This window comes from Oculina patagonica, chromosome 14, assembly GCF_052425735.1.
Source record: "Oculina patagonica isolate OP01 chromosome 14, crgOcupat, whole genome shotgun sequence".
NCBI classification, from domain to species: Eukaryota; Metazoa; Cnidaria; class Anthozoa; order Scleractinia; family Oculinidae; genus Oculina; species Oculina patagonica.
In genome coordinates, this window is record NC_135771.1 from 10,558,455 (window position 1) to 10,583,568 (window position 25,114).

A 25,114-nucleotide genomic window follows, 5' to 3' on the forward strand; every position below is an offset into this window, starting at 1 on the left:
TACGTCATAAGAAGCTGCTCTCTTTATTTTTTATTTCCATTTTCCTTTCTCTTAGTTTTGTAACAGTAAATAACGTTGTCGTTGTTGGTGCTGTTGTCAGTGTGATAAAAATACAGAAACAACTGACAATACACAAAAGCAAATTATTGTCCAAGACAGTTTTACCCTTTGATTTGTCAACAACGAATTACATGAAGGTCCTTCTCCATTAAACAAGGACACTTTACACATTCGACAAAAACAAATTATTGTCCAAGACGGATTTGCACTTTGATTTGCCAATAGCACACGAAAGTCCTTCTCCATTGAACCAGCACACGTCAGACATTCGATTCCGGAATGTTTTCATCCCAGACTACAGGATCGATTTGAATTCGTGTCTCAGGACATGTACTGAAAACGAAATAGAGAACAGAAAATAAGTGTCAATATTTGCCCTAGCCATGTGATAACAATTAATGGTGAAGCTATTAAATATGTAAAAAGTAGCCTAGACAAAAGTAAAACTGACATGGAAATAGTCTGAATATTCAACCGTCCTCTCGTCACAACTGAGAAGACGGCTGACACTTCAGACTAGCATAGAAAGAACATCAGCTACTAACTGAAATCTAAGAATATCTATCTAGATCCGGGTTCTTTTAAAGCCGATTAACACTAATCCAGAATTAAAAGTTGATGGAAGATTCAATTTCTCTTGTATCCTTTTTAAATTGCTTATGTTTTGTGGCGTTTAGACTAGTCGACGTATAAACTGGAGGACAGAAAATATAAATACGTTAATTCTGGATTAGCTCTATCGTGCTTTGAACAACCTAACCCAGAAGTATAAATGGGTATTGACGAATTGTCACGGCAACCCGGCTTAAGAAAATAATCTTAGGGACACCCTGCGTTGGGCTAATTAATCAATGAACATCCCATCCAGGGTGGAGTAGCAATCCTTTTAGTTCCTGCTTTAGAAACTAGAGTCAAATGAAGGTCTTATTAATAACCAAGCAAGCTACTTCGAATCCCTGAATCAGAACACAATTGTCATTGTCTGCGCCTTCTCCTTCCACATCCCCTTGCTATGTTTCGTTCAGCTTTTCGTTCAACTTAAAGTTTATGTTTATCTTTAACTTACAAACGAAAGTACCTTACCTTTTGGGGCCAAGATTGTGTTGTTCGACAACCATATTTAGATATGAGATATCTGGACGCACGGCTTTTCTTAATCGCTAGAAAAATGAAGAAAAGCAGATATTACCTTTCCATTCAGGCCTCATAACTGTGGTCAATAAACATACTGTGAAATCTGTTCTTTTGCCAGACATACTTAATAAAGAACCGCTTTCATTTTTACCATGTTTTAAGAAAGCAATTTGGCTCAACTTATTTAGGATGGCCAATCTTATAAAACTACAAAAAGAATTTTGGACCGCTCAGGAACCAATCAGAATTCTTCTTTTCATGAGGGATCAGTTTGCAGATTTATAAATGTGCATTATGGTGCTTTAGGGCCTTAAAGATTATAACTTAATTGCCATACCTCTCTAAAGGATCCCTTTGGATGGAATATTGCAAAGATCGCTCCAATTGGAATCGCAAGAAATGATAAGAGAGCCAATAACCACGCAACAGCTTGTGCCCAGTCGGGGTAAACGTTTCCGTCGAAGCTTATCTTCTTCCATTGTGAAAGGCTACCAAGGAAGATAAACTGTTGAAGAAAACGAAAGAAAAAAAATTCTATAAAACGCGTGTGCTGACTGACTTAAGAGAGTTTTCCTCTTTCAACAACAATTCTGACAATTTCTAATTTAAATGCGACATATCGTTACGAGACGACAGTTTGTTAGTCATAAACTCATCACGGTTAGTTTGCTACATAAGTGCTACCCGATTGTAAAGAATTTACAATGATGAACATCATCGAACATGATTCTTTTCCACTGAGTTACTAACATTTCCCAGGAAACGGACTTAGTTCACATTCTTAGGAAGTTTAACGTTACCCATTTTAACGGTCAAAAATTTTTAATCATGATATCAATATAACACGTTTGCTGACTGGCTTGAAAACGTGCCTCATGAGGCGGTTTATCTATCAACTTTGTTCAAACAACTGTAATTTCTTCAGCAGTGGGAAAAGTTTGTAGAGATCAGGTTTTCGCTCGATTTTTATTTTTTGTGCAGAAGTAGAGCAGTTCGCCACGATCATCGAAGTCTTCGCCGTTGTAGCCAAAAAAAACATGAACTCGTCCCAAAAGGGTTAATGTATATATCTTTTTTTCTACTTTTACGACAGACCGAATCTTAACCACACATTTATTTGTTGGTTTAGGCTTTATCGCTACGAACAACATCAAATTGATTGGCTAAGACGAAAACTGACCACGTGCACGGTGAATATATATTATCACATGTACTATCCGGACACTTTAAAATAAACTTATATGCCCTTTGTGTACGATTTATGGTCTTACCATTCCAACTATAGGTGTTATGTACTTCCAACAGATTATAAAATACATGTTAGGTTTCTTGCCTATCATCGATTTGATATTTTCACAGAACTTATCCACACCTGTAAAGTAAAAATATAAAACCCTTATGTTAATTTTCTTTCAAAACTAAAGCAATGAATTAATTAAGGGTGGCTGGCACAAGGCAAGACTTGGTATGGAAAATAGAACTGTTTAATCAGAACTACGATTTTAATAGTATATTGTACGTACATCTGATAGCACTTTCAACGGTACGTTTACGTTCAAATTCGATCTTCGTAAAAGTGGTTTAAAACGAGGGCACAATGTTGCAGTCACAAATGTTTCCCTGTTTGCCCGTGCGCAACATCGCGGACACAAAATTTGTGTCCGAGATACAAAAATTGTCCTGATTTCTTTCAGAAACATTTTGTGTCCGCAACAAATGTTTTCCCCATTTCCTCGCCCAAGAAATCATAATGAGCTACGATGTCTCCTCGTTAACAACCTCCTTAAATTGAAGTTATTAGAATTTGATTTGATCCTTCCCTTGTACCTTCCTTTATTCAGCATTGCCTTCAATTGCAGAAAAATGCTTTAAACATTTGCTGCATAAAAGTGACTAGGTATACAGGGTTTATTAGAGTTAGACCGAATAGACCAATTAAAAATGTCGCGTGTTTTCTCTTTTAATGGAACTCAAGGTGGCGGCCACAAACAAAAAAATTAAACCTAATCATTATACCATTGTAAAAATATTTCTCCAGTGGTTCTTGCCAAATGTTACTACCTACCATATCCCCAACTGACGGCTACAGCCTCAAAGGCGGCTTATCTTTGATGTCTGTGGTTCTAACCACAAAACATCAAAGATAAGCCGCCACTTTGGCTGTCAAATATACTTAAAACGTAGATTTCATCCTGTTGAGGATAAAAATACAAGTGCAATTTTAAAAAAAAAAACAAGAATCCTTTCGGGCCAACTGTTTACTACCTACCATATCCCCAACTGACAGCTACAGCCTCAAAAATAACCACAACCATCAAAGAGAGCCCGCCACTTTGGCTGTCAAATATATTGAGAACATATATTCCACCCTGTTGAGGATAAAAATACAAATGAAATCAAAAAACAAGAATCCTCTCAGCATTACAACTTCCATTGAGGGAATTGGAATTGATGAAAATGAAGAGTTTGATGAATAGTCAACTTACTGGCTTCTCCATGAGAGGAGAAAAGAGTGAAAAAATGTCACTATCTACCAATTTATCTTTTTATTAAACTATTTTGTGTCAGTCATAATACTTAAATCGTGGCAAACTAAAACATCCGTGTGTAAAATGACAAAAGACGATCAGTTCGCATTCACAAGGAGCGCATGCTAGGTTAAGTATATATACTTGAACCCTTTAGTTTTGATACGAGCAAATATTCCCCGAGGGGTCTACATACCTGGGTGACGCAAGACAGTCCGATAACATATTGAAAGATGCAAAGAAAAAGTAGACACAATCCCTTGTAGGGTCGAAGTTTGTTAAAGCTGTCCATGAGAGCAGCCATGATTGTTTCCGTGAAGACAAACTGAATGGTGAAAAGTGTAGAAAATATTACAGTAACTAGGAGTTGCTGATAGCAAGTAAAGTGCTGCGAAGTAAGTTATAAGAATAATAATAATAGTAGGAACGATCGGAAGGTCATAGGAATGTTTCGGATGTTCACATTTTTAGATGTGAAAGATATGATTTTTCTCAGTGAGTTAAATGCTGGTAATTCTCTTAGTTTATATAATAGTTAGTGACATTGAGGAAAGGAAGCAATGCAACATAACATAGCACGTGTAATTCAATTGCAAAGCCATCAGAAACACCAATTTATGACGTCAAAAATCTCGAAGCTCGTTCCATTACAGCGCGCGGTCATTATGGAAACGTTTTCGTGTAGCCTTTGCAAATAATCTTTGTAGTGTTTTTGCTGTAAAATTCTTCCTTAAATTAACTTAGTAATGAATAATTATGAAAGCGAATCATAAGAAGGCCTCGTAAATTCGTTATTCATCAGAGCTGGCGCATAAGGGATAAAAAGACCGTTTCCTCGGCACTATACTTGACCATCTTGCTCAAGAGAGGTTTTTTGGGAAGCATTTACAAAGTACTGAACAGAAGCGCAAGCGGCAACGCTTTGAAATTTAACTTCTTGCTCTTTAGCGAGAAGCACATCGCAAACGACAAACGCAGCTTCCACATTTTACATGCCGCTGATCATACGTACTGCATGTACGTACTCAAAATCATCGCCAGCGAAAAAGTCAAATCGAGTGTGTCGCCTATATAAAGCGCCCAGGCCCCGCGCGGACAGTCAAAAATAGTTCTGCTGCTACGCTAAGGCTTCGCAGCAAATATAAATCAGCACAAAATAACTGCAAGGTTATATTGTTATCAATCAGTCATTCAATCAATCAATCAGTCAATCAACTAGTCAATCAATTGATCAAACAATCAATTAGTCAGCAAGTCAATCAATAAATCAAGTAACTCTGATTCTCACGTCAGAGCAAACTTAGACGGCAACGTTCAGCTTGTGAGCAAGTTGACTTATGGTGACAAGTACGTACGATTACTAACCTGGCTGCCCATTCCGATAGTAAACAGCATAAAGAAGAAGATGACCGCCCAAACTGAAGCAGCAGGCATTTGAGCAATGCCTTCAGGATACGCCACGAATCCAAGTCCAGGTCCTACAAGTTAACAAAGGAAAACGTTTGAAAAAAGAAATAGAAAACATTCTATTTCTCTAGCAGAACCTTTTTTAAAAGAAGCAACGCCCTTTGATGACTTCCCTTCAAATTGCAACCCGGTACAGAGGAAAAGCACCTCAGAGGAGAAAGACCTTTTTCATGCAGAACACACAAAGATTGCTCCGTTACATTACTTACCGGAAGAGACCACTTCTGACACCTCTTTATTAAATGAATGAGCCATAAACCCAATCACACTGAAAATAACAAATCCTCCGAAGAAGCTGGTCAGACAGTTAATTGTCGCTACAACAACAGCGTCCCTGAGAAAATAAGTAACATACACCGTGAAATATTCCAGTATTGGCCTGCTTGACAGGTATTTGTAACAGGTTGAACCGGTGAAATTCTATGTGATGGCTTAGCTTCACAGACATCCGTGTATTCTCTCTGATTGGTTGTTACTTGCGCGTGAGAATTCAAAACCAAACTGCACGGACCTTTGAAGGGCTACGTCATCATTTTGGAATTTTTCAGCACGAATCACCCAGACCTCTCTCGAGATCATGTCAAGACCTTCTCGTGAGCGAGCGACAAAAAAGGAATGAGCATGGCACCTACCTTTCACAGTTGTTGTGAAATTGATTGTAGCTGGCAAAAGTGACAAGTCCTCCGAGACCGACACTAAGGGAGAAAAAGATCTGCGAGGCAGCATCAATCCATACCTAAATGGGATATGAGAAATTGTCCAAAGTAAGTTACTTTTCTTATTCGTTTAGAAAATAACACAAAAGAAAAATTCTTCCAATATTACAGCACTATTAACAAGATACTACTTAAGCCTGGTCTTCACTAGCGAAGCAAGCACAAGCGCGATCACAAAAAGGACAAATTTTAATCCTGGCACAAGCATCCAAATGCAATGCGCTTGTGCTTTTGCTTGAGTCGAAGCCGTTTTCACGGAGAAATAAGAGCTGTTATCCTTGCGCTTTTGCTTGCGCTTGTGCGTCGCTAGTGAAAACCAGGCTTTACAATACACCTGTCCAGCCAAATGTGCCAAACAGGAACGCAAGAAAACAAAATGGAAGGAGATCTGTTGCGCATGCGTTTATCTTGCCAGAAGACTTGATTCCCTTGTAAAGACAACAGAACACAGCCGTCAAAGCAGTATTCTGTTGTCTGTATAAGGGAATCAAGCATCAATTCAAACCTAAGTGGGACATTAGAAATTGTCCAAAGTAAGCTACTTTTCTTATTAAATTGGTAAATGGTTTTTAAAAATCTTTACACAATTCATCCTACCTGTGGCTCTAAAAGTTTGTTGAAGTCAGGTTTAAGGTAGAACATGATTCCGTTGACTGCGCCAGGCAAAGTGGCCCCCCGGACAAGCAGAGCAAGAAGTACAATATACGGAAATATGGCAGTGAAATAGGCAACCTATGAACAAAAGGGAAGAAGGCGGTAAGCTTGGTATAGCGCGAAAATCCAGCCCCAGTAACTTTTAAAATCAAAAGGTCCAAGCGCACAAGGGCTATATACTTTTATGACAAATCCAATGTCTAGAAAATCGTGCTATTTGGCAGAAGAAGTTTCACGAATGCTGATTTGCTGAAAAACATACAATATTTCTTGTATAACAATCCCGTTTCGTGGATTGTTCACATTGCATTGGTGCATTTGTTCATTTACAAGTGGAGCAAAAAAAAAATCCATCGCATAATTTGGCCAGACAGGAACGCAAGAAAACATAATTGAAGGAGATCTGTTGCACATGCGTTTACCTTGCCAGAAGACTTGATTCCCTTAAACAAACAACAGAAAACTGCAGTCCAAGCGAACAGCAGACAAATGGCCAGCGGCCACCGGATCTCACCCGGTTCATCAATGCCATTTGACATGGCGAGAATATAACGTCTGGCAACAAGAATATTAATATAAACGGGTTAGTGGAAAACAAAATGTAATGATGTCACTACTCTGGGCTTTCATCCGATGAGCTGCTGCTCCAAATACAATTGAGCAAAAAAGTTAAAAAGTGTAGTATGCACTCACGTACAATCTAAACCAAATGCAATAAAAATTTTATTAGCAAAAATTGTTTTGCCGGTGCTTTACGGCAGTGAGAGAAATTTCTCTGTAGCTTATTGCATTTGGTGTTGATTTCCGTTCGCAATGAATAGTCAGTTCTAAAATTTGGTTTAGAGTAGTGTTAACTGTTGAGAAAACACAAACAAACAAAAACCAAATAACTTATAGAGCAGTTTTCAATTGAGTGTCGTAAAACCAAAACCAAAGCAATTACTCTGGCCAATCACAAAGCACAGAGACAATCAAGTGAACCAATCAAAACTCGAAGCAAATACATGTAGCTGACGCGAAGCGCGGGAAAACGTGCGGGAGCGAATCACGATTGTTTTTGGTTTTAGTTCTGATAGGTCGAGAAAGTGGCGCGAGATTTCTAAACCAATCACTGAGCGTAGTAATGCAAAACCAAAGCAAACGCAAATAACTTTCGACACTCAAGTGAAAACCGCTCTAACATCAAACGATACTCACTCCCAAAATTCTTCACTAGGTGAAGTCAGCTTCACCGTTGAGCGGCAGTTAAGCCGCTGACCGATGGAAGTGGTGCAGTTGGATGTGAAATTGCTCCACGCCTCACTAAGAATAGAATAAGAAATTAAAAGAGGTTTGGTTTTGAGCACTACAACTTGAGTCAATACAATTTACTATCTTAGGATCACACCGTGATAACAATTCCAAAAGGGGCACAAAGAATAACCCTACAAAGAACTGAGGACCTCAAAAACCATATCGTATCCCGCGGCACATACGTAAAGCACATGTATAAAGTCCCCTCTGATTTTTTAAGAACTATTGGGCCGAATGGAGTTAGAGGTATTAGCACTTTTGCATGCAAAATACCGATAATGGATAATGATAAAGATGGGGAAATTCAGAAGAAACTCACGGAAGAAGAAGACAAAAAAAATGTAAAATATCTGAAAGGGAAAGGCAATAAGAAAAAAAATAATGGAGAGAACGAACCAAAACTCAGCATCAATGCCTGCACTCTAAATAATTTTTACACCTGACAGTACTAGTTTAAGTTACAAGGTTTAAAAAAATATCTATTAGATTCGATTTTATTCCATATCGAAAAGTTTATCCAGCACGATAAAATTGTTAATGCAGGAGTCTTCGTATCCTTATTTCAATTTATGCAACTAAGTTTTATTTTACCTGCAAGTTGCAGTATTCCACTCGTTCCCGCAAGATTTCCAGGGTAGATCTGGAGCAAACGAGTTATACAAGTAGTAGAGGCTCCAGGAAATTACCACGTTATAATATATTGATATTAACAAGGATGTTATTACCATGGCAACTCCGAGTCCTGCAAAAGATGATAGCCGTTAGCACGATTCTGTTAAAGGAGATAAGTCATTCGCGGCTCGTAACTTGTCTTAATTTTTTCTTTAATTTCTTTCATGAACAATTGATTGCTAAAGGTAGGTAAGACTCTGAACTATTACAACGTAATCATATCATGAGCCTCAGGTGAACTTAAGACTCTAGGATATGATCACGTTGTAATAATAGAAATCACAAGTGAAGTTATCACGACGGTGTCACTTCGAGACCTGTAAAAGATCGACGGTTTCGTATTTTGACTCTGGTAGCACATCCTTGTTTATTTTCGGTTTGTTAGTACTTTTGTGGCATTTTTCTACCTTTCAAAACTATTATTTTAAAGTTTACATCAATTAAGTAACTAATTTTAACCATCAAGAACACTACATGCAGTGTTACAGGAGTTACCGCAGGATTTCCAAGGTAGTTCAAGACCACACGATTGTTAAAGGCAATTAAGACTCCACGCTATGATCAGGTTGTATTAAAAAGAAATCAACAGTGTCGTAATCACCACGGCCATTAAATGGCAATGGTGATAACCTCACTTTTGATTTCTTTTCAGCCGAAACCTGTAAAAGATCGACGGTTTTCAAGTTTTGACTGTGGAGCACATCTTTCTTAGCATTAAGTTCATAACTTTATCAGTTTTTATGATCGTTTCCTTCAGCTAAGTAAGTATTGCATTAAAGTGGTGTTACAGGAGTTACCGCAGGATTCCCCAAGGCACTTTAAGCAAATTTTTACGTTCCCGGGAAATCATAAGGTAACGACAGCTAAAGGTAGATAGGGCTTCACGCTATGATCACGTTGTATTAAATAGAAATCAAAAGTGATGTAATCACCACGGCCATTCCGTGACTTGTAGAAGATGACGGTTTTCGTATTTTATCTTCACTTGCACAGTCTTATTTTGAAAAGTTTTGAATAATTCATATACTAGTAATGCTGGCCCTAAACCAACATTACAACACACGTGCTAATTTGGCGCTACTGTACATGACATACCTTTGAGCACGGGGCAAACCACTGCCCAAGCTTTGACGGGACCGAGGCTCAGGTATTGTCCAAGAGCCAGTTCGAGATAAAAAAGTGGAATCCCACAAGTTATGAGGGTCAGAAAATACGGGATTAAAAAGCTGGCTGTGGAGAAAAGATAGAACATATAAGGAAAGTGAGAAAGACGGACCGGTTTCAAAATCACTGTTTTAAGCAATCGCTTTATAGGAGCGAAAGATTTTAAACGATTCAAAGCTCTTCACATTTCTTGAATGATTAAAAGAAGGCAAAATCTCGCACAAAAAAAACAATACGATCAACAAGAGAGATAACTTTACAAAAATCGCTTAATCTTTTAACTAATTTTCGCTATTTTTGCGCGTGCATAGACACTGATTAAAAACAGATCAGCCATCTGTAATCTCAACTGCATCCCTCGACGTCTAATGTCCTAAAAATGCCAGAAATTGGTAAAACATTATGTCGCGTTAAAAAGGTACGGCTCTATTCAAATATATCCTTTGTTCTTGTCACTTTGTTCAATCCATATGTGTCTTATTTGACTGAGGCTAAGGTATTGTCCGGGAGCCAGTTCAGAAAAGTGTCCTTTCTCCAGAGCCACCTTTCTAATACCATATTGAAAAAATATGGAATTAGGAAAGACGCTCTGGATAAAAGATATTAAATATTAGAAAAGAGAGAATTACGGGTCTGTTTTAAAAAGATTGCTTTTTTTTTGTTCTTTATATAAGGACACGTGAATTGATTCCGGCAAAGCTCTTTACATTGCATGGCGCGCCGTGCCCTTGTTATGTGACCAAGTCTTTGATTAAATTATGACATATTAAATAATAATTAAAATAGTCAATTGTCAATGTTTAATTTTCTTATTTCTCGTTACTTCGATATTGATTATGTGGGCCTTATTTGATCTTGCTACAGATTGGATTTATTCGTGCTTGTCTTTGGTTGCATTTCTTCTGGTGCTTGCCGCTGATTGCATGTTTATCCGTGCATACCGCAGACTTACATGTTTTCCAGCGCTTGCCTACGATTGAATGTTATTCCTCTTTTGCTGACGATGATTTTTTTAAGTTTTTCCAGTTCGTATGTTTTTCGCCATAAGTTTACCTTAATGTCAACACTATATATTATTGTTACAAGAACGGAGCTGGACATATCTGAAGATTCCGCTGTAAGCAAAGCGTGTAATCTTCTAAATATTTTAAAAAATCATAGTAGAACAAATTTGCAACAGGTTATGTTACCTGCACGACGGCATAGCTGATGCGTAGCATGATAATTTTTCACGAAAACTGGAACAAGAAAGAAGAGTTCATCATATGACAAATTCTTCCTTTTTGGCCCACTTTTCGTGCTACTTGCTTTGCGTCGATGAGTTCCGCTCCATTTTATAGCACTGGGGAATAACCTTGTTCAACATCTTGGATATTTTAACTCTTATTTGACTAGGACATTACGGAATAATTCGAGCTCTATTGTTTTGTACAAAAACGCTAAGCTAACTTCATATGGCGTAATTCATAAATAGTTATTTGAACAAAGTTAACTACGCGACCACGCGCGCCACTAAAAACAATAACTGATTTTGTAAATCCAACCAAAGATAATTTCATTACCAAGTTTTAAAACTCAAGACCCCTGGAACAGCCCGTAACACGCGTCAAAAAACTATCACTGACCACAAATTAATATATATACTAACCGCTAAAAACTAACTGCTAACTACCGATCGCGTAATTTACGCATGAAAAGTTCGTTATTTAAGCGAGCAATATATTAACCCTAGCGCGCGCGTCCATTTTCTTTCTTCTCGCCATTCAGTGCGCTTGCGCGCTTGGATTTGTTTTCTCGCTAGCCAAATGACTGTTTCCTTCCTTGTCAAAGCTTGTTTTATTTTTCTGACCCACCGTCAACTGGATTTTGCTGCACTTGCAGAAATTGATGTTTTCCATTGTTAGCTAGCATGGCTAGTGTTTGCTGCCGATAAAATTTTTTCCGCGCTTGCAAATGCATGGATGTTTTCCCGCGCTTAGCGCGAAATTCAGTATTAAACATATATTTTTATCTCCGAACTTTTCTTTAGATTACTTGTTTTTCTGTGCTTGCTATCAAAATGGATAATTTATGTCCTTTCGGCAGTTTCGTATTGTGCTTGCCAGAGCTTGGATGTTTTAGCGCACTTACCGTCGGTTGTATTTTTCGCTACGATTCGCAAAACTGCGCAAGTCAAGTTCAAAAAAGCGAAAACTCTATATTTACCACATTTTTAACTACTTTTCTTTAACAGCAGAGAATGCGACTTCTATCAATAACTAAAAAACGCCGTATTATTTACAATAAGCAAAGTTACCTCCACCATTTTTGAAGCAAAGATAGGGGAATCGCCATATGTTGCCGAGTCCCACAGCATACCCAATGCATGACATAAGAAATTCAAGTTTCTTTCCCCAGTTTTAGCGTTCCTCGCTCGTGTTCGCAGTCTCATCTACCGTTATAGTCACTGGACTAATTTTGTTTTTCCTCATCTTGAAAACAAGTTTAGCATTTTTTCTATCGTCGAACGACTCGACTTCCATCTCTGAATCAAGACGGCAAATGCAAATGACGTCACAAAGGCTAATGACATAAATAGCTTTTGACGTCATAACGAGCTGCCTTATTAGGACAACAAAAACTGTGAAGCGCCGCTGACAATGAGTTTCAGTTTCAACATTTGTTTTTTCAGATGCTGAGAATATTACAAAAGTGCAGACGTTTCGGGACTGCTTTCCCTTCATCAGTGGAACGAAATCCTTTGAATGGAACGCACGTGATCTGTGACATCGAAGCGCGCGCTGAAAGAGTTTTTCTTTTCTTTTGAAAGAAACAAAATCAATTTAATGTTTATGTCGTTAATTCGTTTTCAGCAAAATTGCATCCTTTTGAAATCGCGTCAGTGCATTTTAAGACGTATGAAAAAGTGTTTTTTTCAAAAGCCTCAATAAATGGCTGGATTGTGTAAAAGTATGTAATGGATAGCAGGTCATGTTAAATGAGCAACCGAAGGAAAACAATATCTCGGAAACTGCCGTAAGTTAATAAACATATAACTGACGGAAATAAATGTTCAGTAAAAGAACAAACTCACTGAAATTGAACGAACATTTACATTGCTAGAAAAAAATAAAGTTGACGAATGTTAAGTCGACTATGTTTAAATTTTCTTTTCCTTTGGAATGGGAGGGGGGTGAACTTAAATCCAACAAGTATAAAATTGCCCAACTCACAAAATTCGTTAAAATTGGAGTAGCCGCTATTAAATAAGAAAACAGATAACCTTTCCTAAAAGATTCTAGAGAAGTAATTTCAGATTTTCAGGGATTGTTTTGTGACGTGGAGCATATCGTAAGAAAATAAACGGGTCTCACTTGAAAAGTCTGGGGACGAGCTATCGTAAAGAATAAGCAGTGAATTTGACCAGCGGTTTCATTTCAGGTTCAAAATGGCGGCTCGACAAGGTCTTCGAGTAAGAGAACTAAAAAAGGATTTTTCTTTGTAAACTTTCTGCTACATTTGTCACTATATCCATTTTTTTCTATTTAGGTGATTTCTAGGCTATCAAGAGGGATTCATACGTCTTGCAGGAGGCAATTTTTGATTCCTATGGTGATCGAACAAACGAGGGTAGGGTAACCAGTCTGAATTGCCTTTTATAATAATTTCTTTCGTATTTTGCTGTCATTTGTGCTGTTTCTAGAGTACCAAACGGTTCACCGTGAAATCAAAGGGATTTTTTAGGGAAACATTGTCAAATTTCTGCCGTATATATATTTTTCTAGCCTGTTTAAAAGCTAATACCCTGGGTCATTTTTGACGTGCACCCCCGGCGTGCACCCCCTCTCCCTCGAAGTACTGCCCGTAAGACCCGTTGTACGAAATTTAACCCCAACTCATCCTTTCCCTGGAAATTTAAGGGTCTTCCCTTGGAAACCCCTCAGATATCTCTCTCAACTCAGTCCATTCTTTCCCTTTCCCTGCTTTCTGATATTGGACCCTGAAATGTCGTCCATGCTGATTATGTAACTTTACAGAGGTCCATCTAGTGTCGCTCATTGGTTACTTGCTCAGTTTTGAATTTCCATGCACAATTATCAACCAAGCAGAGACCTGTATTTTTATAAAGTTACATCATCAGTATAGAAGTGGTCAGGTCAGTGGCCGATCGAGACCTTCAGATAAAGGGGGGGGGAGGGGGGGGGGGCAATCTTCCAGACCCTAGAATAAGGAGGGCACTCGTGAAAAACATTTTCTCGGGCCCTTCCCCTAGATCCACCACTGCAGGTTGAATCTCAGACATCTTTGAAGTTTGGAAAGACTGAGTGTAAGAGCTGCATGTTGAGTAATAGTAATTGGACTGAGTGGAGTACAATTCAGGGAGTAATCGGGCGAGTCATTTAAAAATTTGAAATTACGAGCACCAAATTGGGTACCTGTAATTGGACACCCACAAATAGGTGACAAATACATGTAGGTGTGCACAGAACCAATCAAAATCAAGGATTTTGTTATAGATATGATTAAGCTCCTAATCTTTTAGCCACTAATCTTTCCCCAGTGGCACAGGCTACTCATGTGCCATTTATCAACATCATTGCTAAATTGACTTTAAGGTCTTGATAAGAAACTGAGAAACCTTGTTGACTTATTTTCTTAAAAAAATAAACAGTTGCATTGGGCATATCCATGCCTACTTTTGTACTTACTTTTCTGTGCAGGGCAGAGGGGAAAGAGCATATGACATTTTTTCGCGTCTTCTGAAAGAGCGGATAGTCTGTGTTATGGGTCCAGTAAGTGACAGATTTAAAACATTGTTACAAGTTGTTAATTAAAAATAATTTATGTTATGCACTGAGATGTAAGCTTATATTGACTCCAGAGAAATTTTATCCTCAATGTTTTAACTTGCATTGTATTTGCTGGTCAATACTATTGACTTTTAAATAGTTTTGTAATTGAAGATGAATTCCAGTCCGTACTGCGCAATCTCGGCTGCAATGTTTATGTGAGCCTCACACGAAGGAATGTTTACAAGCAAAACTAAAAATTCCGCGACAAACTTACCTTTTTCTTCATTATTAACGCCAGATATCCTTGCAGAACAAATAATAACGAGTAGAAGAACCTTGACGCTATTTCAAACCGACGTTTCAGCTCATCGGAATATTCTTGACAATGAACTGTAATGGCGGACTAAAAAACTTCATGTATGCTGTCACCGAAGTGTAACGTTTCAACGAATTCAAAACAAAAACGAAAACAAACTCCGAGTCTGCGCAGTACGGACTGGAAATCAGCTTTAACACATTGGAACTATAATTAAAGAGTAGAGAGTCACATAATGGTTAACATGTCAGCCTGCAGTTCAAGCTGTCCAGGTTCAAGTCCTGGCTGCATTCATCGTGTTGTATTCTTGGGTAAGACACTTTACTCTCATAGAGCCTCCCTCTACCCAGGTGTATAAATATAGTTACTGCCAAATTTAATGCTGGGGTAACCCTGTGCACAGTGGTCTAACATCCCATCCAGTGAGGAGTAGAAATACTCCTAGTTGCTTATATGTATATGTTCTTGGCCAAGACACATACTTCACTCTAAAAGTGCATCTTTCCACCACATAATGAACGTAATGCTTTTATTTTAGTTATGTAATTGAAGGATTTGGAGGCAGGATCTGATAGATATTTACTGTACTAATTTTGTAGATAACAGATGAGACCTCCAGTCTTGTTGTGGCCCAGCTACTATTCTTACAGTCTGAGAATGGCAGAGTTCCTGTTCATATGTACATCAACAGCCCAGGTATTTGTAAATTTATAACCCAAGGTGCTTGATTCATTTAGTTGAAAAATCTGGAATTGCAATTGACAATCAAATGGTTTGTCAATTCTGAAGCACTTTTACCCTCAGAAGTACTGGTACTTCTTGCATTGTGATTGGAAAAGTCAGCAGAAATTTCCATGCCATTCAAACATTTCTCCAGTTTCTAGTCTTCTTGGTACAATAGAAAGGAGAAGTAAAAGATACAAGAAGCAGGGAGGAGGTCCAGACTCCCATGTCCCCTCACTTATAACCTGAGTATCAGGCCTTCCTAAGGGGAGGGGGGAGTGTAGGGAAGGAAAGAGGAGAGGAAGGCCTGACACAAACGCTTTGATTGGGTCATGTCGAACATCCAGATTCTGGATGTGGCGCTAATTGGGTAATTCACAATGGGCCCTGACGTCACACCACCGGAAATAAAAATTTCATAACCACGTCTTCTATGAACTGATGTCCATGCGAATGAACAGTGAACGAAAACTTTGCTCGACGTTATTCAGCGTTATTTCAGTGTATTTATGGAAGGCGACGACTTCAAAACGGCTCGTGAAGGCGCTCTACAGTTTTTCCTGGAATTAAACGCAATAGAGGACAGAAATTATGCCTCGAAAGCTGCTTGTGAAACGGAAAGACGTCCTCGGAGTTTTAGCAAAATAAAGGTGACGGGCCTACGTTTGTGACATTTGTACCCTTGCCGTTCTGTGTTAAATTCGGTTTTTCAACGTAATTTGCTTCTCACTTCTTTCTGAGGGGCACTGTTTTATTTAGAGGCATTATGTATTAAATAGAGCCTTAAGATTGTGGCCAAGGAAATGTCTAGAGGTCATTGCATTAGTCTGCGCTGCGTGGTTTCCTGTTTGTTTCACACTTCTTTGCCACATGTTTTGCTAGTTTGTTTTTGCTCAATTCTATTTGTAAGATATGCTTTAAACTCTCGAAATTTTCGCCATGGAAGGACAAGATATATGTTCCGTGAAAACGTTGATTGATGCCGGGATTGGCATTAATAAAATTAATATTGTTGCAAGATGTAGTGTGTCTTATCAGTTATATCTTAGTCCGGCTTCACAAGTGACAACCGGAAATAAATTTGATTGGTTGACGCTTATCACGCCGTGGAGGGTGGAAAACTGGAGTTAAAGCGTCTGTGTCAGGCTTTTCTTTCCTTTCGCGCTTCTACCCTTTCTCCCTTCCCCTTTAGAAAAGCCTGATACTCAGGCTACCTCACTTATTGCATGACTAATATAGCTACATGTTAGACTAAAGAGAGCCACTTAATCAATCATGTTTTGTTTTTTATTGAACAGGTGGTTCTGTTACAGCAGGCTTGGCCATTTATGACACTATGCAGGTCAGTATCCAGTGGGGCAAAAGTTTTAGTGGATTAAATGGAAGTAGTTCTAGTTTACATCATTATTCGTCAGCCTGTTCCAGGTGTTCAGCCAGTTGGGGAGGAGTGCAAAGAATGAACTAAGCGAACACCTATAACAGGCTAGCTACAGATTTGTTGCTTTTTTCCCTCAATAAATAGGAATGTAGAATAGTCACACAAATGTTGTGCCGTTCTCATCATGATGGCACATGCCACTGCAGGCTGCTATAAAAATTATGTCACATATTGCATGGACAAGGTTTCACCACATCCTTACATACTGTCACCAATAATGATGGGCAATACTCAGCAGATTAGAAACAACTTTTGCATTGTGGTACCTCTGATTGTATTTTATCACAGTAAACGGTATGCCAGTTTAAATATAGAGATTACTCCATGGAAAATGCGCGCATACGATTTTTATTCACGAGTTGAGTAGTATCAGAAAACGAACGAGTGAGCGTAGCGAACGAGTGAGTTTTCTGATACACCTCAACGAGTGAATAAAAATCGTACAAAGCATTTTCCATGGCGTAATTTGTTTATTTTATTGGTACTGAGATTTTTCGTGCGATGATTAAAAACAAGCGAAAGTACACAAAACGGTGTTGAGACGACATGCCGGCGATTCAAAGCTGAACAATGGTCAAAATTATTTTAAATTCTAAATTGTTTTAAAAACTAGAAGGTTTAAATTAGAATTTCTCCACGTTGTTAAGGTTAAGTGTCTGCAAACAATGGCAGAGGTCACTAACTGCTACTAGGAAAAATTCACGTTCAACTAATAATCAAGTCACTGCCCGAGTCATTTCCATCTTGGCACTGTGCGACTCGCGACAGATTTGTTGACATGATTTATTGTAATCATATAAACGGCAAAAAGTTTTCCCCTTCAATGAATATACCGTTAAAAAATGCCATAGCCTACTTACCAGTATTCAAGTAAACTACGAAGCTCGTATTCATTGCCATCTTTATCGTTCTTTAGCTTGAGATTTTAAATTCACCGAGATAATAATTATTAAGTTCCACAGCGGAGTTAACTTCGTTTTTCTTCGCCTTCCTAAGTCTTCCCGAGTAGTGTTAACATCTTGTTGAGTTTTGTAAATAGCGATTTTAGCTTTGTTGACGTGAAATGAAGTGAACTCTTCAATTGAACACAAGTAAGAAGCAAACCTTTCTTGTGTTTTAATCATTTTCATAGCCCGCGATTTGTGTACAACGGCTGCCGTGCAACCCTGTACGTTCATTCATCACTAGTGAAATTTCATCGTTCGCGTTGCTGATTGGACGAACGATGTTTTTTCACTAGTGAAATTTCATTGTTTGCGTTTTTCATTGGCTAAGCTCTGAATCAGTACGATTTTTATTCCCTACGATTTTCATGAGTAAATCTCAGTACCTATGAAATAAAATTTCTTACTCTTCTTCTTTCAATATTCCTTTTTAGTACATTCAACCCCCCATTTCAACCTGGTGTGTAGGCCAGGCTTGCAGCATGGGTTCCCTATTGCTGACTGCAGGCAGTCCAGGATTAAGACATGCATTACCTCATGCCAGGGTAATGGTACATCAACCGCATGGTGGAGCTCGGGTATGTTGTTTTGTTATCCCTCTAATTTTGGCCTTTGGGGGTCTGGCAAACTTTTCACTTGATTTACTGATGTGAAACTTCATCTTCAATGTCCACTTTTATTTCAATACAAGATCAGTTTTTAATAATGTCCAAGCCGCATGTAAAAGAACTACATTTGTTTGCAAAAGAAAGTTGTGCCTGGAAAAAAAAGCCTAGAAATTTACTGACATCCTTGAGCGATATGTGTGGTTTTAAGAAACATAAAAATTGCAACAGATTGGACTGAAAAGAAACCATTATTGTAGTTATTTGTTTACCGAATTAAATATTCGTTCTCTTTTATAATTAAACTTAACATTTTAGGGTCAAGCTACAGATATAGCCATTCAAGCTGAGGAAATCCTGAAACTGAAGAAGCTAATAAACCAAATCTATGTTAAACATACTGGTCAACCAATTGATGTTATAGGTAAGATCCACTTTATATTGTTAAAATACACTAATCAAAAACCCTTGGGCACAGCAAGCCATGCGTGTGTTCCTGGCTAGAACCAGGACTGGCATGGATATCTGCTTTTATACCATGCCATAGAAAATACAGCCAATCAGAATACAGGAAAGCCGTTGTATATTCGACGGTATTCAACCCAACCTTCCCATCGTGCGCTGCGATCTTATTCTCGACGAAATTTAGTGAGCGTATTTTCTATGGCATGGTATAAAATAGTTACACAACACTTTCTCGTGGTATACTATGGAATATCCCACTTGTCACTTGTATTTTCTTGGTATACACACTCGCCTAAAGGCTCGTATGTATACCGAGAAAATACAAGTGACTCGTGGAATATTCCATAGTATACCACTCGAAAGCGTTGCATAACTAGTATATATATAATGCAGGAAAGATGTCCAGCTCTTAGAAGTGTCCGTAAGTGGGCGCTTTATTGTATTTATACAGACACCAAAGGGACAGGGAAGAATGTCCCTATTATGGAGATGTCCATATTAGAGAGGTAGAGTTATATGAATTTTGTTCTCTTTCGGACCAAGTGAATAGTCCGTAATAGGGAGGTGTCCTTAATAGAGAGGCAGTGGGAGGCGCGGTGACCTAATGGTTAGCGCGCTTGACTCAGAGTCGAACAGCCCGGGTTTGAGTCCTGGCCGGGGCACTGCGTTGTGTTCTTGGGCAAGACACTTTACTCTCACAGTGCCTCTCTCCATCCAGGTGTATAAATGGGTACCGGCGAATTTACTGCTGGGGGGTAATCCCTACGATGGACTGGCATCCCATCCAGGGGGAGTAGCAATACTCTCAGTCGCTTAATGCTACGGAAACCGGGATAAGCTCTGGCTGTATGGGCCACTTGGCTCGGACACAGACTTTTTACCTTAATAGAGAGGTGCCCATAAGGAGGACTTCAACTCTATGTTGCCAATTAATCATAAATCCTGCAAAAAATCATCTTGCGTTGTCAATACACTTCCAATCATTACATTTGTTTTTCTTTGAAAAACAAGTGCCGCCGGCATTGTTGTTTCTCTTATTTTCGCCGGGAATGGAATAGTCAAGGTTGGTTTTTACTTGACACTGATAAGCGGCATGAGGATAAGCACAAGCATAAGTGCATAAGAAGAAAGGACACACTCAATCTCCTTGTGCTGTCTCTCAAGGAATAAGCATAAGCACAAGGAAACAAAAGTGTTTGCTTTTCTTGTGCTTATGCTGATCCTTATTCCTAGTGAGGACTGCATAACTGATGAGAAGAATGAGTGTGTTCGTTCTTCTTACAGTGTTCATATGCACGTATGCTTGTGCTTGTGCCCATTGAAAACCAGCCTTTACTCTTCATCCCTTCTTTATTTCCATTGTTCGTTTGTATTTTTGGGTCATTTTCTCTTACTTATGACTCACTCATTACTCGTTCGCTCGTTTGTTCGTCTGTTCGTTTATTCCGTTTTCCTTTACGTACTGCAGAGAAAGCACTTGAGAGGGACAAGTTCATGTCTCCAGAAGAGGCTAAAGACTTTGGTTTGATCGACAGGGTTCTATCTCACCCTCCACCCATGGACCAACCTCCTTCACCAGATGACAAAACGGATAGTTAATGAGTTTGAATCTAAACTAGGCGCACACAAACCCTTTGAAGATCTCTTGGACTAGCATTCTGCTAAAAAAATAGCACCAAACACCAAGCTACAATTATAATTTTATTGGCAAAACTGTTGGAAGAAAGTGGCTTCAAGCTCTTTAAGCACTTGGAGATTGTCAGATTGTGAAAAGGACGAGGAATCTGAGTCTGTACTAGCCTGCCACGCAGTCGTTCTGCGTGGGAGGCTAAGTATGTACTTATGTTTTGAAATTGTGCCAGCTTATATCAATAAATTACAAGTCTTATTTGAATACAAGCTTAGTTTGACCGCTTTCCACTCCTGGCATCTTCTCATAAGTCAACTTTCGTCGCTTAGAGGATAGGTACGATGGGAATATTGACCATTCATCTGGCTCTGAAGAAGACAACAAATACTTATTAGCCTGCATAACAGTTTTATAACATGCCTGTCAGTTAACGCTATAGCATTGTTTAACTCACCATCTGGAGAAGGCTGTCTGTGTACTCCAGGTACCTCGCGCTCTCCTCTGAATAACTGTAAACAGATTCATTAAAACATTAGTTTCTACTACTGCAAAACAGCAATTTTTAACCTCCGTAGCCGAAACTGATAGTGTTAACCTTGTAAACAAAAGAACAGAACACGTTGTCTTGTGACTGTTATTTTCTTCCTCGAGCTAACTGCCTTTTTCACAGATAACTTTCATATTTTTACAGCAATTTAGTAGAAAATATAAGAGAGGGTGGTAATTTCGCGTACAACCTGCGAAACATTTCCGATTTCTGAAGCTGTTTTAACGTGCAAACTCTCTCCCTTTTGATAATGCGGACCAGTTGTATACTTAATGAAAAGCACGATATTTTGCACATTTGTGCTCAAAGAAAGAACCGATAAACGTTACTTTGTACTTATAACCCGTTAATTGGTTTTAAAGACTCTTGTTGCATCTGTGACTTTTCGCAACGGACGTTCATTTATGAAACTTATGAATATTGTTTTCTTTTTTTTAGTGGATGGCTATATCTTACCTGTTGTGCACTTCTCGTGGTAGGGTCTGTAGATCTTGCAATACCAAGACTAAATCTTTTATGTTTACTAGCGACACTGTTCTCTCCCAGCACCTGACTTGATTTACTTGACATGGGCACCTGGTGATGACCACTAGTAGAGCCGTAAGGTCGCCTCTGTGGCTGAGCTATTCCTACCTTCGTCGGAAGCGTACGTGAGGCTTCGTTTCCAAGGTCTAACACGCGCACGGCTTGCCTGTGAAATTCAGATAAATACGAATAGCCTGAGCTGTGTATAATACAGTATGGATATAAAGCCTCTTTCTTTACCCTACCCATCCTTCGAGTTTTGCTGCTTTCTAATGTGAAGCAAATAAGTGAAATGACTTGCATTCAATTCAGCAAAATAACAACAGAAGTGTTAACGCATTGTGGTTTGCTTAGTTAGTAACTCGCAAACTGCAAAGCGGTTGGTTCGAATCCCGGCCGGGTAAGATCATGCGAATAAGAAACACGTTTCAGTACATTTGGCGGTGGCGTTAACCCGATGGCCTCGTCTCCTACATATCTTCATGCTTAATCAGTAAAGGGCGAAAGAAAAGAACCACAGAAGGGGGGAGGACGTTCACGGTGTCTTGGTCTAGCCTGTTCAAATGCATTCATGGGTTAATGAGATTATGAAAGGACTGAAAGCGCCTTTAAATACGATTTCACCTCTGAGTTTAATCAATCAAGTTGAGTTAATAATAATAATAATAATAATAATAATAATAATAATAATAATAATCATCATCATCATTTGTATAGCCCCCTTTCCATACGTTCAAGGGCGCTTGACAATGTTAAAAAGTAAAATATTAATTAAATAAACTACAATTTACTTTGAATTTAAAGAATAAAATATGATTAATATAAAAAGGCCTCTCTAAGACTTGATAATTTTAAAAATTGTTAAATTGAAAAGCGCATTTGACTGGTACGTTTGCTTTATATATGTCCTCTTACAGTCTTACCTTGCGCGTTTGCTTGGAACATCGCTATCCGCCGACCTTTTAAGACTTGCTTGTGGTACATCTTGTATGCGGTAATCATCTGGCTGTTGGTACCTTTGATGACTTACACGACTCATATCGCGAAACACTTCAGGAAAGTATTCTTCCTCTCTTTCACTCCTTGGAGGTAGTGCTGCATATTCTTTTACTCTTGGGAATTCTGAAGACATTACCATGTTGGATGTCATTGGATCATTTACGCTGGTTTCTTTGCTACCAGCCAGGTACTCTGTGTTGCCCTCTCTAAACTGACTTTTACTGAAGTCTCCGGGTCTCGATCGCAAGGAGCTATACGTTTCAGGAAAATATTGACTTCTTATAGGATATTTTTCATTCAGCTGAGGATTGTACCGACTGAAGGGTTCCTGTGATAAAGTAAACATAAGAATAAGTGATAACAACAACAAACAAATAAGTAGATAATTATTCCAACACTTGGTCTAACCAACATAACATCCATCCGTCCGTCCGTCCGTCCTATGGTCTGCACGTCCGTTTGTTCGCCCTTCCGTGCAGCCAGCGAGCCATCGTCGTTTCTCCATCCATCTATCGATCAATTCCTCCCACTCCCTACCTCCCTCCCTCCGCCCTCCCCCTTCCCTCTCCGTCTCATTTCCTTCATCCATCCTCTCCCGTCCCTCGCAACCCTCCATCCATACAAGCCACTCCCGTTGCAGCGTGAAAACTGGATAAATTGATCTAAAGTAGAGATTTTCTTCTTTTCTTTTTCTCACTGACGTTTCTCTACCAGTACTTAAAGCCTGGCTAAACTAGGAAACATTTTTTGCAGAAACATTGTTGCGGACGCAAATGTTTTCCAGTTTAGCAGCGCGGGAAACACATGTTGCGGGAACAAAAAAATGTTTCTGCTTCAAATTAAAAGGACATTTTTGCTCCCTGGACACAAATTTTGCTTCCGAAACATATGCTGCCCAGTTTAGCCACCATGGAAGCAATGTTGACTAATTTATGCGCATGCGTGACACTTTGTTCCCTAGTTTAGCCACTCGGGCAGCAAAACATTTTCCTTGCTTCCTGCTAGTTTAGCCACATAGGAAACATGACAAGGAATAATGTTTCCACAACAATGTTTCCTAGTTTAACCAGGCCTTTACCCTTTCCTCAGTGATACATCGTCTCAAATCAACATCAAGTTGGGCCTTCCATCGCTTTGAAGAACTATTTTTCAGTAACGAAGATCTCCATTCTTCTTCAACTGTTCCAAGAGCGGGCACTCCTTGGAACTGTCCGCTATGAGGTCTAATGTAATAATCGCTTTGGTTTGCAGTAGGAACAGGATTGTAGCGATCTTCTATTACGCTAGCTGACAAATTACCAGTGTCTGGTTTGTCTGGCTTGTACAAGTTACAATTCATCTTATCAATTAAAGTTCCTCTGTTAGTTTCTTGTCTTGGCTGCGTACTGATGAACACTGGTGACAACCGACCAGTGTCTGGTCTGTCTTGCTTGTACAAGTTACAATTTATCTTATCAGTTGCAGTGTCTCTGTTGGTTTCTTTTCTTGGCTGCGTGCTTATGAACACCGGTGGCAAACCACCCCTGTAATCAGCATATTCCATCGGACCACTTCGATTAGAAATGACGCTTTCTGGTGAAGAATTGAAGTCTGAGGTGGCCAAAGACATCTGACAAGGTGATGGTTCTCCTGTAAAGGTCGAGTAACCAAATGTTTGATTATATTGTTGATTTAACGGCTGTACATACGAATGCACTGAGAGATCGCTATCCAGTTCAGAACACCAGTTGATGGCCTTGTAAAATTCCTGTGAAGAAAACAGAGGTACTTTAGTATTAGTACTTTAGTAGCATAAACAAAGGAGAAAACGCGACTCTTGGGACGTATTAGGGTGTACACTTTAGGGTCAGTATTTCTTAGGGTGAGGTCAAGGTTTTGCTCGTACAAGTTCATAGTAACCTTTCTTGTGCACAAAATGGTCGCAAAAGGCTCTACGTTACGTTACGTCGTTACCTTAAGTGGATTGTTCTTTAGTTAGTAGTTTCAACATGTTTAAAGCAATTGACTTCTAAAAACAAACCTCGCTAGAATATGAAGAGCGATCTTCATGTTTTAGTATTAAAAAAAAATCATATTTGCAACTTTTCCTGTATTGTTCTTTTAAATTATTCGCAGCCGCCGGCCGTCCAAAATTCTTCTCAAGAAGTTTCAGAGAATCAAATTAACTATTGTAATGGCAAATCCACTTCTTTAAAAAAAAAAAAAGTAAAACAAAGTTGGCCATTCATTCTGCTGGGACTAAATAAGTGTTTAATCTACGTACTGCAAGAGTCCGCTGGGGAATCCATGGACAGGTTTCCTTTAACTCATCTCGCGACATTTTCAACAGTTCAGTCAATGGTGCAGCTGTAAGCATCACTTGAGCACTGAAACAAAACAGTCAATAGTAACAACAGCTTATAACCTTTCTCTATCTCGTTTAGAACTGTTTTTACTTCAGCCAGTTTACTATTAATTTTAAG

General features: G+C 38.9%; 3 protein-coding genes across 5 annotated transcripts in view; 1 reads left to right on the top strand and 2 right to left on the bottom strand.

Moving 5' to 3' along the window:
• LOC144637683 (sodium- and chloride-dependent GABA transporter 1-like) lies at positions 1 to 12,473 on the bottom strand. 2 transcript variants are annotated; one of them, XM_078496750.1, is made up of 16 exons: positions 11,985 to 12,473; positions 10,879 to 10,926; positions 9,620 to 9,754; positions 8,444 to 8,594; positions 7,757 to 7,861; positions 6,982 to 7,114; positions 6,503 to 6,637; positions 5,822 to 5,925; positions 5,399 to 5,523; positions 5,088 to 5,200; positions 3,919 to 4,047; positions 3,464 to 3,563; positions 2,466 to 2,566; positions 1,532 to 1,699; positions 1,144 to 1,220; positions 1 to 393 (listed from the first exon to the last, which is right to left on the bottom strand). In XM_078496750.1, the coding sequence occupies exons 1-16, from the start codon at positions 12,058 to 12,060 to the stop codon at positions 321 to 323; spliced, it is 1,773 nt and encodes a 590-aa protein (XP_078352876.1). In that variant the 5' UTR covers positions 12,061 to 12,473; the 3' UTR covers positions 1 to 320. The 2 variants fall into 2 exon arrangements, with proteins under 2 accessions (XP_078352876.1, XP_078352877.1); XM_078496751.1 differs by lacking the exon at positions 10,879 to 10,926.
• On the top strand, positions 5,915 to 21,134 carry LOC144637688 (ATP-dependent Clp protease proteolytic subunit-like). 2 transcript variants are annotated; one of them, XM_078496759.1, is made up of 9 exons: positions 5,915 to 5,953; positions 9,282 to 9,377; positions 13,217 to 13,293; positions 14,388 to 14,460; positions 15,376 to 15,472; positions 16,798 to 16,841; positions 18,316 to 18,459; positions 18,805 to 18,910; positions 20,420 to 21,134. In XM_078496759.1, exons 1-9 carry the CDS (start codon positions 5,930 to 5,932, stop codon positions 20,548 to 20,550), a joined length of 792 nt encoding a protein of 263 aa, XP_078352885.1. In that variant the 5' UTR covers positions 5,915 to 5,929; the 3' UTR covers positions 20,551 to 21,134. The 2 variants fall into 2 exon arrangements, with proteins under 2 accessions (XP_078352885.1, XP_078352886.1); XM_078496760.1 differs by lacking the exons at positions 5,915 to 5,953; positions 9,282 to 9,377 and adding an exon at positions 12,973 to 13,139.
• LOC144637672 (uncharacterized) overlaps positions 20,648 to 25,114 on the bottom strand; it is a 26,008-nt gene continuing 21,541 nt past the window's right edge. Inside the window, exons 16-22 of the mRNA XM_078496729.1 lie at positions 24,916 to 25,018; positions 23,731 to 24,399; positions 22,577 to 22,980; positions 21,585 to 21,819; positions 21,036 to 21,090; positions 20,832 to 20,949; positions 20,648 to 20,751 (exon numbers count right to left, since the gene is read on the bottom strand). Of these exons, the coding sequence (XP_078352855.1) occupies positions 20,837 to 20,949; positions 21,036 to 21,090; positions 21,585 to 21,819; positions 22,577 to 22,980; positions 23,731 to 24,399; positions 24,916 to 25,018 (1,579 nt within the window). The 3' untranslated portion in view covers positions 20,648 to 20,751; positions 20,832 to 20,836. The remainder of the gene's footprint in view (positions 20,752 to 20,831; positions 20,950 to 21,035; positions 21,091 to 21,584; positions 21,820 to 22,576; positions 22,981 to 23,730; positions 24,400 to 24,915; positions 25,019 to 25,114) is intronic.

Coding starts and splice junctions, on each gene's coding strand:
- LOC144637688 (XM_078496759.1), top strand. CDS start 5,930: ATGGGATATGAGAAATTGTCCAAA. Junction 15,473..16,797: donor TATGTACATCAACAGCCCAG/GTATTTGTAAAT, acceptor TTTATTGAACAG/GTGGTTCTGTTACAGCAGGC. Junction 18,911..20,419: donor TCAACCAATTGATGTTATAG/GTAAGATCCACT, acceptor TACGTACTGCAG/AGAAAGCACTTGAGAGGGAC.
- LOC144637683 (XM_078496750.1), bottom strand. CDS start 12,060: ATGTCATGCATTGGGTATGCTGTGGGACTCGGCAACATATGGCGATTC. Junction 10,927..11,984: donor TTGCTTCAAAAATGGTGGAG/GTAACTTTGCTT, acceptor TTCTTGTTCCAG/TTTTCGTGAAAAATTATCAT. Junction 5,201..5,398: donor GTCAGAAGTGGTCTCTTCCG/GTAAGTAATGTA, acceptor GTTAACTTGTAG/GACCTGGACTTGGATTCGTG.